Below are 18,109 nucleotides of genomic sequence, written 5' to 3' on the forward strand. Positions count from 1 at the left end.
TCTTAGACTGCCATTGTTTATATGTATCTCCAATTTTAAGTGGCCCGTTTGTGTCATTTATGCTATCATTTACACTCATCCCCAAAGCCAATTCAGATGTGTTTTGCAAAGTTGGACAATAGGGATTCCAATGACTGATCCTTCTCTGGGAATTTTCTGCGTGGATCTGCTTATTCATTTATTTGGTGTTGAAAATGAAGCATGAAAACTTAAACGTTTAGGGGAACATTTTACGTAAAACATGTTCTCCCGTGTGGGTATGAAAACTCTTCCCGACCCTAGACACCTGGGCCCAGGCCAGAGGCAGGGAGGTGAGCAGAGCTTCTGGGAAACCAGAGAGGATGTGAAAGCCATGCCGGAGGATGATCCACGGGGCTCCTTTGAGGAGAACTTCCTTGAAACACCTTGAGGACAATGTGACAATGGAAATATGTGTCCCCACCACGCCATGTGTTACCCAAACAACACGAGAGCTTGTTCCACAGCTGGCACCAAACTAGGGCCACGCGAACAGCCCCAGAAATTTCAGCTGAGGCCGTTAGAAACCATAAACAAGGCATCTGTCAGGCTGCTCTTGCCAAGGTCGTCCTGGCGCCGGAGGAGGGGGAGGAGCAGGCAGAGCTGAGCCATAAGCGGCCAGCTCCCGTGGCCGGCCTGCCCCGGCACCAGTGCTCTTATTCTGCGGCCGTATTTAAAGGCGCGACATGGTTCGGGGGAGACATGAAAGGCGAAGCAACTTGGATGGAATTAAGCTACATTGGGATGAAACATGAAAACTTTAAAAGGAGCTTTTCTACATGTCACACCGTCAGTATTGCATTTGGTTCCTCTCCCAGTTGAACTAGGCTGCCATCTAAAAGCCGGGGTGTGAACACAAACGTGAGTTGGTTTAAAAACCCTTTTGCATAACAGCAAATTTCAGAAATTTGATTATCAACCTTGGAATATCTATCTGGACTCACAAAATAGAATTGTCCAGCTGGAAGAGAATTTAGGGAATATCTAATTTAGAAGTGGGGGCTCCTACACAGAGCGGAGAGGCAGGCTTCCATAAGGATGCACGCCCAGGCCCATCAACCACGCCACTATCTGTGTGACCTTGCGCAAATGACCCCTTCTTCCTAAGGCCCACTTTCCTTAGCTGTAAATCAAGAATTAAAGCAGTTCTTGCTTGGGATTGTTGGGAGGGTTAAATAAGATAGTATAGTGATAAAGCAGGACTCCAGAGGGCTCCGACTACACTGTGTTTGGCACTCTCTACCCTTATGTACAGGCAAGGAAACAGATTCACAGAGTGGACTTATGGCACAGTGTCATCAGTGGTCCAAGAAAGGGACCACCCCCTTTCTTCCTTCTTCCTTCCCTTCCTTTTTCCTTAATTTACTCTTAATTTATTCCCCTTTCCCTCCGTAGCGTCAGCAAACACCATGTTTGGTGAGTAGCTTTTGGTTTGTATGTATTTTTGCAAAACACACATTTTGTGTGAATGCATTTTTTATTTGTGAAAGGTTTAAGTTTAGGCATACATGTCTTCTGTGTCCACACATATTTACATATATAGGTGTGTGTGCTTCTGCTTTTCTTCCTTAAGCACTGGATTTACGATCCATCCACGCTGCTCCGTGTACATGTGATCTGTTGCTTCTGCTCACTGCCCAGCATTGCATGGTGTGCGTGGAATGCACTCTCTGTAGCCCCTCCCACAAAGATGGGCACCCAGGTTTCTTCCAATCTCCACCCACCCACCACCACCACATCTTTCTCCTTGGACTTCCTAAGGCAGGACCAAAGGCATTTATTTGTTACAAGTTTCCCTCTCCTATTAGACTGTGAGGCCATGAGAGCAGATCTCCTGACTTATATACCAAGCACACAGTAGTTTCTCAGTAAACACAGCCCTTGGCTTCCCAGGCAGTTGGTCACATTGGCTCAGGCCAACCCTCCTGTGGCCTTGGTCCCCAGGAAGAGTGATTAGCATTCATTACTTTATCTTGTAAAGGTTTGTGATCAGCTAGGGAACTGTCTTTTAGGAAGAGAAAAGATGAAAAAACTTTCATATGTGACTTGTAATTGAATTCCTTTGCACCACATTATTCATTTATCCAAACAAATACACTTGAGCCCTCACTGTAAGTGGTGGAGGTGTGGATTAGGCAAGCCGTTTGAATGATTTTAGCGTTTGCCAAACCCTTAGGAGAGTCCTGCTCTCAGGGCACTGAACCCCATCCAAGGAGGTGTCATGTATTTGGAGAGGCGGCTGTGAGGACGTCCACAGAAGCACGTGACGGAGGCCCCTTGGTGAGCCTCAGTCTACCGTATAGAAGTGAGATCACTCTGACAGGCAGTGTGGGAGGCGAGCTGTTGTAATTAGTACAAATATTTGTATTTCTGAGAGGTTCGTCTGCTAGGCTGATTGTAAAACATGTTAGGGTTTTCTCCTGTTGTCTTTCCTTTTTGCAGGTGCGGGTCTATCTTGATACTGGAAGAGTTTTTCCTGTTGAATTTGTGGTCCTGAGTGACTCGGCACACCTTTAGTGGACACGGAACAGAGTCACTCTAGACCAGGGGTTGGTGGATGATCTCTGCAGGGGACCAGATAGTAAATACTGTATACTTTACAGGCCACATGGCCTTTGTCACAAGTGCCAGCTCTGCCATTGTAGTGCAGAAGCAGCCCTTAGACCGTCTGTAAGTGAATGGGCACAGGCGCGTGCCAATAAAACTTTACGTAAAACAACAGCAAGTGGTCAGGTCTGGCCCGTGGGCCATAGTGTCTGGACTCTATTTAGATGCTCACCCACTTGCTACATCTAGAACTCAGCATCAATTTAGTAGGCCTAATGGGACAGATCAGCTGTTTCTTCCTAATATTATCACTTGTCATTTTAGGGGGACACTTTTAACACAACTGTCAGGAGAAAACAAAGACAAGACAGAAGAGGAATTTGTACTGTGTTAATCTGAGTTCAGCGTGGTGGTGCAGAATAGCTACAGTAACAGTGACTTACATAAGAGAGAAACTGGTTTCTCTTTCCTGCATATAAAGTTTGGAGGGGAGCAGCCCAGGAGCTATGGCATCTCTTCATGAGATCCTCAGGGATCTAGGCTCCATCTGTTTTCTCCCATGAAAGGTCTTGGTCTCATGGTTCAAGACTGCAGCAAGTATTCCAGGTAGAAAGATGGGAAAAGGGAGGGAGGAGAGGGAGAGTCAACTGAGAGTATTCACCCTGACAGATACTGCTAGGAGTCACTTCTGCTTATAGCCTGTCATAGTTATTTTATGTGTCAACATAGCTGGGCCATGGTATCCAGTTATGGTCAAACTAGATGTTGCTATGGAGGTTTTTTTTTTTTTTTTTTTAATGTGATTAACATTTAAATTAGTTGATCTTGAGTAAAGGAGATTAACCTCCATAATATGGGTGAGCCTCATCCAATCAGTTGAAGGCCTTAAGAGAAAAACAACAAACCTTTCCCAAGGAAGAGGGAATTTTGCCTCCATATTGCCTTCAGACTTGAACTACAACATCAACTCTTCCCTGAGTTTGCAGCCTAGGGGCTCACCTTGCAGATTTCAGATTTGCAAATTCCCCCAACCCAATGAGCCAATTATTCAAAATAAATCTCTCTCTCTCTATATATATATATATATACATGTATATATACGTATGTACACACACACACACACACACACACACACACTGGTTCTGTTTCTCTAGAGAAGCCTGTTTGCCAGTGTACTCAGGTGGCCATGCCTAGTTCACGGGAGGCGGGCATGTGTTCTTTATTCACAGCATTCTGTTATTAGAAAGAGACGGGAGAATGGATACTGAGGGACAGCCGGCAGCCTCTACACAGAAGAGACGTGCCTGTGGCCTCACTGCACCTCCATATTCTTCCTGTTTTTCTTACAAATAAATAAACCATTTGAAAATGAAGGAAACAAGAATGAAAATGAAACAAACCCCAAATCCCTGGGCACTGATCCTCTCCCCTTTCCCACCTATAGTTCCAGAGACTTACCAGTGATACTCTTAAGCCAAGAAGACCCATGATGTCTGTGGCTCTACAAACGGTGCTTGAAGCACAGACGTGTGAGTTGCTGGGCTAGCTGGGCTTTGGAAACTCTGGAGCAGCCGCCCCTCCCAGTTCACAGCACACCAGAGGGCAGGGCTGTGGTCCACGTGGCTCTTCTGATTGATGCTCCAAGAAGAAACGCTTCTGGCTCGAAGCCTGGGGGCTGGGGAGCCCTTGGGCCCCGTTAACTCCACCAGCTATGATTCAAAGTATGGCCAAAATGGACCCAGTTGTTCAGCCTTGATTGTTGAGCCTGGTTCAGTTCTACGTTCTCATCTCTGAAATCCTCTGCATTTCCCCCCGCCCCAACTTGCCATGGCTCTTGAGATGTTCTTGTTGAACGAGAAATGTTGCACCAAATTTAGATTAGTGGACACAGAGGAGGTGAGGTACACAAGCTGAGGAGAAGAATGATCCGGGCTTCACAGCAGTTCTGATGCCACAGGGCGTCCTACCCCCTAGGTGAGGTTCACCAGCCGATAGAGGGGCTCACAGGCCGTCTGGGCAACTCAGCTTCTCGGTGCTTCCTATTGCTCTTCCTGGACCCCATCCTCTTTCTTCCCAGAGCTCGTCCCTCAGGGTGCTGCCTCTGTGGTTGGGTCGCCCAGTACTCTCACCCAGACGTGAACTGATCACATGGGCTCTTGTAATTTCCAGGGATAGCAGCATTTAAGTAATGGGCTCTCAGGGTAAAGCCAAAACCCAAACAAACTAACCCCTGAAAGCAAAGGGATGGCCGCTCCATTGGAGGTTAAGACTTCTGGACAAAACATTAGAGATGACTGTGGACACGTGGTGGTCGACATGGAACTCTGGTCTTCAGTTCAGGAAACTTATCCACGTTCTCCTCCCCGTTGGCAAGTCTCAGTGTTTGTATATATATATATATTTTTTTCTTTTCAACTTGCTTCTTTGGATCCTGGCCTGACTCTCCAGGGAATCTTACGTTGCTGCCCATATTCTTTTTGATTTTCTGGGAATTCTAAGTTAGAAGTGGCTTCTCTTGCAGATGGTAAATGCTACACAGTTCAAAATCTTCGTGGACGCTACTCTCAAGACGTTTTGATCTCTACGTTACAGCAACAAGTCAGCTTGCTTGCCTGCTTCTTGTAGGGGATTTTGCTGTCTGCTTATAGTAGGTGCTTGATACACGCTTTCTGACTAAAGTTCTCGAAGCAAAGTTGTTTTAGCTGATTGGTTACTCAGGGCAAGGCGAGTGGAAATCAGGGGAGGGATCAGGCCCACACGTCTACAAACAAACCTAGTTAGCTGAGCCTGTGCCGGCCGCCCTAGTGGGACACACCTGGAGGGGAGAGAAGGCTCAGGGCTGAATCAGTGCGCCCACGTGAACCAGCATCTACCAGGGGCACCTGCAGAGGACTGACAGTGCCTCAGCTCCATTCAGCCAGGCTGATGGCAGGTATCTGCGGGATTTCTAACAGAACTGGGCAATGGTGCCAGTGGGGATGTGAGGGGAATCACGTGGCAAAAGCAGCTGCTGGTGTCCTCGTTGGAGACGGGCCTGCCCCGTCCTCTGCCGGGCTCCAGCTGCCGCGCCCTGGCGAGCTGTGAAGCGCCGTCTTGACTGAGAATCAGGCACTGGTATAGTCCTTGCTCAGTGTCTCGGCTCCCAGCAAGTCCACAGCAGCAGAATGAAGGTCCGTCCACTGGCAGACGCATCTCTCCCAGCCCTGGCAGGAGGAGCACTTACTGGGAGAGACTGAGACGCTGCTTGGAAGCACTTGTGCTCCATCAAATGAGATCACTCCTAGACCCCAAAGGGAGGGACTCGCCCAGTAAGGCCTTAGCAGACCCTTTTAGCTGCGTATTGCTCAGCAGAAGCTGGGATAGTCAGGAGCCTTACTTTTTCTTTTATTGAAATCACATTTGTTTATAACATTATGTAAATTTCAGGTGTACATCATTATATTTTGACTTCTGTATAGACTGCATCCTGTTGACCACCAAAAGCCTTGTTGCCATCCATCACTGTACCCATGTGCCCTTTACTCCTTTTGCCCTCCCCCCACCCCCTTCCCCTCTGGTAACCACCAGTCTGTCCTCTATATCTGTGTGTTTGTTTATCTTCCATATATGAGTGAAGTCATAAGGTAATTGTCTTTCTCTGTCTGACTTATTTCACTTAACACAGTACCCTCAAGGTCCATCTATGTTGTTGCAAATGGCATGATTTCATCTTTTTTATGGATGAGTAGTATTCCATTGTATATATACACCACATCTTCTTTATCCATTCGTCTCTCGCTGGGCACTTGGGTTGCTTCTGCCTCTTGGCTATTGTGAATAATGCTGCAATGAACATAGAGGTGCATATATCTTTTTGAATTAGTGATTTCATGTTCTTTGGATAAATACCCAGCAGTGAAATAGCTGGATCATATGGTAGTTCTATTTTTAATTTTTTAAGAAATCTCCATACTATTTTACACAGTGAATACATGGAAAGTCTACATTCCCACCAATAGTGTATGAGGGTTCCTTTTTCTCCACATCCTCTCCAACACTTGTTATTTCTTGTCTTTTTAATAATAGCCATTCTGACAGGTGTGAGATGGTATCTCATTGGGGTTTTGATTTGCATTTCCCTAATAATTAGTGATGTTGAACATCTTTTCATGTGCCTGTTGGCCATCTGTGTATCTTCTTTGGAAAAATGTCTGTTCGTATTCTCTGTCCATTTTTTGATCGGATTTTTCATTTCTTTGCTGTTGAGTTTTATGAGTTCTTTATATATTTTGGATATTAACCCCTTATTGGATATATGATTTGCAAATATCTTCTCCCCATTGGTAGGTTGTCTTTTCATTTTGTCAGTGGTTTCCTTTGCTGTGCAGAAGCTTTTTAGTCTAATGTAGTCCCATTTGTTTATTTTGTTGTTATTGTTTCCCTTGCCTGAAGACACATGATATTCAAAAAGATGTTACTAACACCGATGTCGAAGAGCATACTGCCTGTTTTCTAGGAGTTATATGGTTTCAGGTTTTACATTCAAGTCTTTAATCCATTTTGAGTTAATTTTTGTGTATGGTGTAGGATAATGATCTACTTTCATTTGCGTGTGGCTGTCCAGTTTTCCCAACACCATTTATTGAAGAGACTCTCCTTTCTCTGTTGTGAGTTATGGAGGAGACTTACTCTTGTTTGGGGAATTTAGGGAAGGAACTCCTTCCTGCCCAAGCACTTGGCAAGTGTTTAAAGCGACACAGTAAGTGTGTGTGTGTGTGCATGTCTGTGCTTGCATGTGTATGCATGTGTTTGTGTGTGCAGAAGTGGTGTGTAGCAACGGTTTTTTTTTTTTTTTTTTTAAAGATTTTATTTATTCATGTTTTTCCCCCCAAAGCCCCAGTAGATAGTTGTATGTCGTAGGTTCACATCCTTCTAGTTGCTGTACGTGGGACTCGGCCTCGCGTTGGACGCAGAAGTGGTGCCTTGGGGTGCGCCCGGGATCCGAACCCGGGCCGCCAGCATCAGAGCGCACGCACTTAACCGCTAAGCCACGGAGCCGGCCCTGTAGCAACGGTTTTGATCAAGCAGAACTGGATCTGAATGCCAGCTCTGCCATTTACTACTGACTATATGACTTCAAAAGAGTTTCTTAATCATTTCAAGCCTCAATTTCCTCATAAGTAAAATGGGGCTAATAATAAGTGTTATGGGCTGAGTTGTGTCCCCCTCCAAATTCATATGTTGAAGTCTTGCCCCCCAGTACCTCAGAATGTGACTGCATTTGGAGACGGGGTCTTTAAAGAGGTGATTAAGGTAAAATGAGGTCATGGGGGGGGTCTCTAATCCAATCTAACTGATTTCCTTAGAAGAAGAGTAGGTTAGAACACAAACACGCACAGAGGGACGACCATGTGAGGACATGGGGAGAAGACAGCTGTCTACAAGCCAAGGAGAGAGGTCTCAGAAGGAAGCAACACCATAATCTTGGACTTCCAGCCTCCAGAATTGTGGGACAATCAGTTTCTGTGTGTTGGTCACCCAGTCTATGGTACTTTGTTATGGTAGCCCTAGCAAACTAATACAATATGTATCTAAGAGATTTTTAAGGATTAATTAATGCTCAGTGTCATTTCTGGCACATAGACCAGTTAAATATTTTCCATATTCTATCGAAATATTCAGGCATTTCAAGACAGTGCAGTGTGGTGGTCAGGGCCTGAGCTGCTGAGGTGTAAGTTCTGGTTTGGCTGATTGCGGGCTGGGTAACCATGGGTTTCATATTTAAATTCTCTAAATATCCATTTGCTTTTGTAAAGTGGGGGAGAGAGCAGTGCCTGCCTCCCGGAGAGCCCGGGGACCCGTGTATTGCTCTTAGCGTGATACAGGGGGCCACTATTTTGTCATTATCCTCAGGGGCAGGTGAGCACTGACTTTCCCCTGTGCTAAGTACCTATGATATCCATTAGATATTCATGGAGTAAGGAAAGGGGAAGGAGTGCAGATGACATACTTTCTGCTGCACTCCTGTCCCTGCTGGAGTCATTGGTAACTCTTCTCTGAGTCCATTTCCTGCAGTCTACAGTTATTGAAAACCATAATATTTATATATAATGCTTTCTGTAAATTTTCTACAAATTCTCTCTTTTTTCGGTCTGCACAATCATGGGGGATAGCATGTCCTGTATTTGCCAGTTGTTAACCTTTTCTCTGATGGTGGTCGTGCTGAGCACGTTCAGTTAGTTCTGAGATAGTGCCCGGGAGCACGCAGTTCTGGTCTCTCACTGGAGACAGGTCTCCCCGTGTCTGTAGCAACATTCACACGTGTTTGGCTTGAAGGATAAACTTGAGCATGGTGTTTATCCTCTGAGGGGTTAATTTTAAAATATGGATAAAAGGCAGCCGTTTCACTTCCTCTAAAATTTTATTGTGATAAGAACACTTAACGTGAGATCTAGCCTCTTACCAAGTTTTTAAGTGTACAGTATAGTATTGTTAACTATAAGCACAATGCTGTATAGATCTCTAGAACATTTTCATCTTGTGTATTGGAAATTTTATACCCATTGAACAACCACCCCACATTTCTCCCTCCTCCCCACAGCCCCTGGCAACCATTCTACTCTCTGCTTCCATGAGTTTGACTCTTAGATTCCTCATATGAGTGGAACCATGCAGTATTTGTCCTTCTGTGACTTACTTCACTCAGCATAAGGGCCTCCATGTTTATCCGTGCTGCCACGTTTGGCAGGAAACCTTGCCCTTTCTCTTTTAAAAGCAGTAAAGTCAAGTAGCATGCAGAACAGTTGGCCACCCGGGGACCTGGTGCCAGAAAATCACACGGAAAGGTGCTGAGTGGCACAACCGTGCCTGGCCCTCCACAGTCACTCGCAAAATTTTCCACCCAGTGGCTCTTGAAGACAGAGTTTATGGATGAGGGGTGTGGAGGGCCTGGGGGCTCGTGGGCAAGCACCCAAGTGATGATCTGATGCCAGCAGGAGACTCCTTTGACGTATCGGGAATAATCTTGCAAATGCGTGTGAACTTTGCATTATATCGGTATTCATTTTAGACGTAAAATAATATTTAAGGTCTTTGCTGAGAAGTAAAAGTGAAGGCCCTGAAGGGTTTCATGTTGCTCTCCACCACACACAGCTAACTGGGCACCCCTGGGGTACCACCAACTCGGTCAGACCACGGGCCCTGGAAACTTCTCCCCCTTCTCCCGCTGTTATCCCTGTCCCCAGTATCAGTCCTGGTGGTGCTCCTGACCTCTGCGGGTTAGCAGTGCATCCTTCGGAGATGTTAAGAGATGGTGGTTTAAGATGGGGTTTTAATTTAAGAGGAAACTCTGGAGGACCGAGCAATTCTGAGATGCCCGGGAATGAGGCTGAAATCGTGACAGGATATTTTGCAGCAGGGGCTGCTGATCTTGTTACCGCCCAATGTGGGGCCTTCTGCTCGCCTCAAGACATGCCAATAGTCAAGAGGCAAGGAGGTAGGAAAGAAAGGACTTTTTGTTACAGCTTGCTAGCAAGGGGAAGATGGCCTACTCATGTCTGAAAGAACCATCTTAAGGGGCACAAAGTCTTACAGCAGTTATATAGGCCGGTGGGTTACAGGGGAGGGGGTTAGGAATGTTGACATTCTAGTGTTACAGACTGGGAGTCGCCACCCCAGATTTTTTGGTTTTCATTGATGATGGCTATTAGCATAGATTCTCTGTTGGGGGTCATTACATTCCTAAGGAACTCAAAAGAACAAGTTATCATCTTATTGCAGCTGGGAGGTATATGCATAGGCAGGGGTTGTAAAATCAACATAGCAGTTAGATATCCTGGAGGGTGCATATCCAGCTTGGTTAGTTTGTCAGAGGTCATTCCAAGTTACGATAGGGTTTCATTTCTACAACATGGCTTCCCTTATGTCAACCTTCTCTTGAGCCAGTATCAATCTCAGCTGTCACCGAAGTCCTCCCAGGCCGCTGTGGTCCAGGCGTGTGAGGGAAGAGGGGCCACTCATCTCACTGCCCTGGCCTCCTTTCCAAGACTTTGCTGCTGGGGCCCCCATGGCAGGTTTGCTTAGAGGACTCATGTTGCCATGGCTTCACCTTTCGCTTACAAGCTTGTAACTGTATGAAGACTCCCCAGGGGGGTTGATTGGCCTGGCACCGCCCCCCCCCCCCCCCCAGCGAACACTGATCATAACCTATGCTCCAGGTTAGACAGGGACCCACGCCACTGCTGTTCCCACCCCGGAAACTTCCCGTACTGCTAAGTAGTCTAAACACAGCCAGCAAACACAAAGCAGAGCCTGACTGTGTGACCAGACTTTACCTGGGTTCCTGTTTGTGCTCTTGACAAACCAGGCCCGCTCCCAGCTGCCCATCCTGACCCCTTGGACTCTGTGCCAAGTGAGCACTTAGACCGGAATTAAGTTCAGGCTGTGGGAGAGGTGGCCAGGCAACTCTGCCACCGTCTGGACTCATCTGTCAACTCTAAAGGACACGGTGCCCTGGATTTTCTAGTGTTTGTTTTGTAAGGTGACTGGGGGTGGGGGCACTGGGAGAGCTCAAAGAGGGGAAGTCTGCTATTAAACACCTTTTAAATGGAAACCCATCTACTTTGCCTTCTCTTTGCAGGGAACTACCCAGGGCTTTATAGAGGTGTGAAGGCCCCAAGGTTCTTATTCTTTCCTCATTCTTGTTAGTGCCGGGCCACAGGGAGGGGGAACGGGGGGGGGGGGGGGGGGTGGCTACCTCTCCCCTGGGAGCCAATGCCGGTGGCCTGAAACCCTCGGAGTGGAGGCGGAGCTTCAAGACTAGGAGGCGTCAGAGAAGTATTAACAGAGGACCTTCACACATAGAGGGGCCGCAGGACTCTGGGTGTTGAATTGGTCCGCGTTTCTGGAAGGCCATGGACATTCCTGCCTGCAAACTGGTGGCTAATCAAGCTCCACTCAGAGCTGATAGCTGTGCACACACCGCATCCTCTGCCCACCAACTTGCGTCCCCAGGGGTCGAGGGCCGGGAGGTGCAGTAGCGCCCGCGGGCAGCGCAAGGCAGCAGGGACATCAGGCAGGGAGGCAGGAAAGCCACCTCTGTCCTGCTTTCTCCTTGAGCTCAGGACTCAGCAGGGAGCCTTGCCTTCCTATAAGGTCACCCCGCAGGCTTTTTTCTCTTTCTTTCAACCGACAGACACCCTTCAGATCCTGGTTGATTTTCAGAGAGACACAGGAGAGCTTTGGAGTTAAAAGATGGATCATAATAAGTTTTCTGAATTTTAAGGAAAATCAAGGCCAAGATTTCCACATCTACCATTCCTGCAAACCCACCGGGCACACAGAAAAGGAGCCGTTCTTTGGTGCCCACAGAGCAGCTTCCTTCTCTAAGGCACCCGGCACTTGGCAGAAGGGAAAACAAAGACCATCCCTCGCGTGGCCCCTTAGCGCCCCCGCCCTGGTGTGACCAGCCGGCGAGTGCTGCTGGGGGCGCAGGTTCGGCCACCCGGGCAGGGCGGCGACAAGTTCCTGGGCTTTGCCGGCGCGCCCCCGCCTGGGTCCCCTCCCCCGGAGCCCCCTCCCCAGCCGACCGCGGCCCGAGCATGCGCCGTGCGCCGCGGGAGGCAGGCGGGCGGGCGGGAGCAGCGCGCATCACTCGGGTCCCCTTCCTGCACCGCGCCGCCAGTTGCCGGTTGCTAAGCAGTTATCATTGTTTCTGTGGCGATTGCAGAGGCTGTTGCTAATTGGAGAAGCCCCACTAAGCCGCAGCATCTTTCCTCTTCGGCTCCGCTCTCTGCTCTTGGCACTTAAAGAGAGAACTGGGCTGGTCTCCCCACTATCCCTCCCCCACCCTCCCCAAAATAGCCGTGTGATTTCGGAAGTATGGACTAAATCACAGTCCTCCCCGCCGACTGGACTCCCGTTGCTCTGAACTCACCGTCGTATCGCACCTGCCCCTGTGCGCCCTGGACAGAGATCATGACTACGGCCAAGGAGCCGAATGCTTCAGGGAAATCCGTGCAACAGCAGGAACAGGTAATGCTGCCTTCTGGAGTGTGCCTGTGCGTGCGCGTGTCTGTGAGTGTGCGTTTGCCTGTGTGTGTCTCTGTGTGTGGTAGAGAGGGAGAGAGGGAGAGAGGGGGGGAGAGGGAGAGAGAGGGGGAGAGGGAGAGAGAGAGGAGATATGTGTTTCTTGAATGATTTTGTGTTTGCGGTGACTGAGCCACAAAGCTGGGAGGTGGATAAAGTGCTGGGTGGGTGCAGCCAGGTCTGCCTTGCTCCTCTCCCCCTACTTCTCTTTTTACAAGATCCCCTGTCTGTCAAGAATGCATAGGCTCAGGGAGCATCTGGCGAGGTAAACTGGATGTGCAGGGACCTTGGGACAAAGGCCTCTTGTCGGAGCCACCTAATTTAGCACGTGTCAGGGGTGAAGGTGTCCAACTACTTTGTAATTTTGGGGGGGAGGAATGGAGGAGGTGGGTAGCCCCCCCACTCAAAATTCAGCTTATTCTGACCCTCCAACAGGACTTTGCTATGGTTCTAACACAAGTCAAAAGGAGACATGTGTGCTGTGTTTGAAGGACTTTCCTTTGATACCTGTGTCCCTTTTCCTCCTCTTTTCCTAAGTATTTCTGAAGGTATGAACAGATTGCTGCTGCTCAACCTGGGCAGACAGAGAGTGCGGACTCTCCCTGCTAGAAAAGCCGAAGGATGCAGAGTCAGGGTCAAGTGGGGCCCCCAGCTGAGAAGTAGCAGGTCTTAGGGGGCTGGCTGGCCGAGGATGGCGGGACTGCGCTGGTGTCCCCATATGGCAGCGGCAGCCACTGGCCCTGCCCTGAAGAGGCCCACCATCTGCAGAGGCTCCGAGTCTCTGGGAGTAAAGGGAACCGGCAAGCTGTGTTTTACCACTCATGTAGATATTGTAATTCCCTTCTCAGAAGATCTGGAGGGTTCTTATCTTTTAATCACTGCTTAGTTCTCCTCAGGCAGATCATTAAAATAGATCCTGGGGGACACCAGTAGATTTGCAAAGCAGTTTGCTTGAGCTTGGTAAGTTAACAGCATAAGCTGATTTTCCCTATTTATTTTAGGGGTGTTGTTGGCTCTCACTTGCTGGGATTAGGGCCAACAAAGGAGACCCCTCTAGAGTTAAGGAAAGCAAAGAGCCTCTTTGGGGACATTGTGTGACAATTCATCATCCACTATTCAGAGACTGTGTGAAGACAACTTTGGATCTGTATTTAGTGCGAGCTGCATTTTTTTGGTCATTTCATCAAAGCCCATTTTTTGATTAAAAAAAGAGACCATTTTATTAGTATCATCATCATCAGAACTTAAATACAGTTTTATTTCTTCTGGGAAGAAGATTTTGTAAATACAGAAATCTAAGAATTCTTGTATCCAGCGGGCAAGCTCGTGTGAGGGTTAATGCTCAGTGCAGCGTGAACACTGAGGTTCCCAAGAGGCAAACAAGCCCTCCTCCTTTTAAACAGTTCTACAGATAATTTGGTCAATAAAGAAATAATGTCCACCCTACATTAGCATCCTGTGCCCAACTGGGCTTCCTTTTGTGACGGTTCTCCACCCTCACTAGCTATAAAATAAACGTGCCGTGGGCTTACAGGATCCAGCCAGGACTCAGGTAGCATTTCTGACCATGGGACAGAGGTAATAATTATGGAAAGAACACACTGCTCTTCATAGGTCTAAACCCAAGGACAGCGCTCAAAAGCCCCATCTGTGTTATGTAAAAGAAGATCCCTGGCTCCTGCTCAGTTTTGCTCTCATTTTGCCTGATACCTCCACCTGCCAGGAGCGTGGAAACAGTTAATTAGGGTGTGGGTTTTGGAGGATGTATAAGTGCTGGTTTGATTTTAGACCTTTGAATCATTGGAAATCCTCGTACTTGAACCTGCTTCAGTTGCGGAAGACTTCAACTGGCAAACACTGAAGCCCAGAGGTGGCTGTGGCAGGGGAAGCAGGTGGGATATCAGTTGGGAAAGCCGCTTTCCTCCGTCTCAGAGGGGCAACTTCTTGCCCCAGAAAAATGCAGAGCTCCCTCCCCACCCCCTCCCAGTGAAGTTGAACATAGAGAGGGTCAACAGCAGGAGAAGCAAACAGGATGGAGGACCAAGATCTCACATCTAAAATAAATATACCTTGGGGGACGTTGGGTAAAATCTTAACAAGTAGCTCAAAACACAGAGATAAATAAAATACTTAGTTCAGTCAATAAAATACTTAGTTCGTAAAGACTGTTTCTCCTTCCTCTATTCTGTATCAATTTTTAAACTATTTTTCTGTGTGTTTAGACTGTAGAGCTCTTAGTGAGCTATCCAGTTCTTTATTTCATCTTGTCTTGTTGCTAATGAAGCTTTGGGGATAACCCCATACCTAGGCTGGTAGGAATTTGTAGGGGGACCAAGACAGGAATATGTTCCAATTTTTTTTTCTTTAGTAGAGAGAGAGAGAAAGAGAGAGAGATGCTGGTTTGTGGTTTGGTTTGGATTTTAAGTTGGGACTCTTTACTTGTACTGATTAACTTCATGGCTGCATCAAAATCACCAAGCCTTATTTTGTAATTGAAACTCCGTGGGAGTGGCACCGTACATCTTACATTGTGAGGCATTAATCTGAGGATTGGGATTTAATGTAGCCTGATGCTTATATCCAACACTCTTTAAAGAAATTGTTGGTTATTGCAATAGACCACCACTTAGTTCTTAGCAGCTAACAGAGACGTGGTACAGGTCCCTATCTGCCTTGTAGGTGGGAGCCAGGCATGTGGGTGGCAGCTGGAAATCACTTCTGTATGCCGAAGATTACTGCAAATTAATGAGAAAAGGAAAAGATAAAATCAAGTGATTTTACCTATGAATTAGAGCTTGCTGATTTTTTTTTGAATTTACTTGTTAAAATATGTACTAAAAATAGATAAATATGTAGAAAGAGTATTTTTTTTTTTAAAGGATCCTGTGTGAACACATTGGAATAACCAACAGGAAGAATTGACTTCTAGAAGACCACTTCTCGTTCTCTTTGGAGATGTTAAAATTTATTTTAAAATGAAGTGTTAACAGCCCAAAGATGTTTAGAAACACTATAGCTTTTAAGCTGAATGAATTAAATTCATCCTTAGGCTCCAAGGCCAATCAGATGATCCAGAGGCTCCTCAGTACAAACCAAATCCACCCTGGCCTGCACGCTGCTTCGCCGTGTGCCCGGAGTCGAGCCTAGTAGGTGAAGTAGAAAAAGCTAACGCTAATTTGGTTTAAATATAGTTTATTCTCACAAACAAACTAAATCTTTCCTTAGAGAACCAAATTAAGGGATTTTTTTTCTCATAAAATAAATAAAAGCACAAATTTATTTTAAAATATATTGTCCTCATTTCAAATGGCTGGAAGTTGAAAAGCAGTGGTCAGTAATGCTGTTGAGAGTAAGATCAGGCAGAAAAATTAATTCTCGATGCTTCCAATGATCCATGACACATTTTTGCTCCAATATTGAGCAGGGATAAGTTTTTAGTGGCAGATTCTGTGTCTGTGTATGTGTGGACATGTATGCACACACACGTGCACACACACGTGCAGGCCTCATGCAGCACAAAATCAGAGCTGGAAAAGCCCTCACAAGTGCACCCTGTGACCTAGTCCACCCTCTTGGGCTCAGGAATCTCACCAATAAGTGAGAATATGCCTTTCCTTAAAAGATATCCAAAAAGCCTCTTTTCTTATGGAAATATTTTGTGTTCTATTGGCTGACTTGTATCTTTTGCTGTATGTTAGGTTCAGTCACTTCTGTAACATCTGTAGATCTGAAAACCAGCTGGTCTGATAGTACCTCGTGTGTGTAACATTTATTTTTTGTGGCTTCTCAGTTTTCTCTGAGCTGCACAAGTCCTAATATATAGCCCCAGTGTGTCTATTCTCCTATGAAATTATGGACCCCAGGACCTAGTGTTGATGATAGGTTATTATTTATCTGAGCCTTTGTAATAATGCCATTACAGAAGAGCTTCTGAAGTGAATAGAATTTTGTGAACAACACATTCTATAAAGTGGACATTAAAATGCATGGAGCGGGGCCGGCCCCGTGGCTTAGCGGTTAAGTGCACGCGCTCTGCTGCTGGCGGCCCGGGTTGGGATCCCGGGCGCGCACCGATGCACTGCTTCTCCGGCCATGCTGAGGCCGCGTCCCACGTACAGCAATTAGAAGGCTGTGCAACTATGACATACAACTATCTACTGGGGCTTTGGGGGAAAAAAATAAATAAAAAAAATTTTTAAATGCATGGATCTTGGAATTCTGAGAGAGGGTCGGCCTTCCCAAGGGCACGTAGGTGATGACTTCCGACATTCCCTGTCCAGCACTGTTGGCATTAGATCCTGTTGCTTCTTTCAGTAGTGAAATTAGATTCTGAAGGAGAGGATCTGGCTTTCACCTTCATGAGAGTTAAATTTTTTATGTAATTGTGTTAAAGGAAAAGGCAATGTAAGGCATCCGCAGTGAAGGTAAATATAGTTTTAAAAAAAAGAAGAAGAAGTAGAAGGAAATCCAGAAAAACAAGATTCAGTATTAGGAAGTGCAAACATGACTTATTTATGAGTCTCCCAGGGGGAGAGATGGTCCTTTGGTGATTCAAAAAGAAATGGCGAGTGACGCAGCAATTGTACTAGGAGAAATTAAAGTCTGTTCTGCCCCTGGTCTAAGTTATCTAAGACTCTCTGGCTAAAAAGGGCACTGGAAGAAACTGGAAGAAGAATTGGGATGAGAAGTTCTTAGGATTGTGTAGAAATACATTTAGGACTCGTGAGCTGCCAGAGCAGGGAGGAAGAGAAGAACTTTGGCTGCAGAAAGAGTTGATGTGTGGGGGATTTGAGAGGGGAACTCAGAAGTCATGGGTATCCGAGAGAGAGCATCTACAGAACAAGAGCTCCTGGCCTGAGATCTCCAGGGTGGGTCCTGGACAGGGGGAGAAGGAGAGGGAGCAGTGTGAAGTCTGTGGGGAGAGGAAAGAGAGTGGCTGGCATGGTCCTCTCCTCAGAGGAGGGAGGTTTGTGTCATCACCAGAGAGAATAACATGGCAGTGAAGCAAGCAAGTAGCTTGAAGCCATCATCTATTGTGCTCTGGTGTCTACAGGTAGTTCCCAATCTTCTGGGGTCCAAGTCACATGATATATTAAAGGAACTCAATGGGCAAGTGCCACTTAATAGATAAATGAAAGCCCAAACAATCTCAGACTGGCTGTAGGCACAGCCCAAATTCAAAACAGTGGAAGGCAGCTGACTTTTCTTTCTGAAAAATGCTTCTCTGTGCATCAAGTTTTATTGTGTTATACAGACATTCCATTGAACTTAATCCTGCCCATCATTTTCCATACTGGAGTTACCATGGAAAGCTTGACTAAGACCTTCAAATGCTCCACAGAGAAAACCTGGGAGACTGAGGGTTGGAGAATGCTTTCCGTTAACCTTCACCAAAGCATCTTCAGCTCCAGCGTGCCTGTGAAAGATGTTAAGATGCTAATCACCTAGAGTAATGAACAGTCACCATGTTTCTGCCTCA

At 46.6% G+C, this 18,109-nt stretch overlaps 1 protein-coding gene across 2 annotated transcripts in view; it reads left to right on the forward strand.

Annotated features, from left to right (window-relative positions):
- Positions 1–18,109, forward strand: part of DPP6 (dipeptidyl peptidase like 6) — a 746,707-nt gene that overhangs the window by 217,296 nt on the left and 511,302 nt on the right. Inside the window, exon 1 of one of the 2 annotated variants that reach the window (XM_004430586.3) lies at positions 11,483–12,576. The exons of the other annotated variant lie outside the window; for it this stretch is intronic. Within the exon in view, the coding sequence (XP_004430643.1) occupies positions 12,520–12,576 (57 nt within the window). The 5' untranslated portion in view covers positions 11,483–12,519. Of the gene's footprint in view, positions 1–11,482; positions 12,577–18,109 lie in introns of those variants that run through there. 2 annotated transcript variants of the gene reach the window in all.

Source organism: Ceratotherium simum, chromosome 1, assembly GCF_057802395.1.
Source record: "Ceratotherium simum simum isolate JZ-2026a chromosome 1, ASM5780239v1, whole genome shotgun sequence".
NCBI lineage: Eukaryota > Metazoa > Chordata > Mammalia > Perissodactyla > Rhinocerotidae > Ceratotherium > Ceratotherium simum.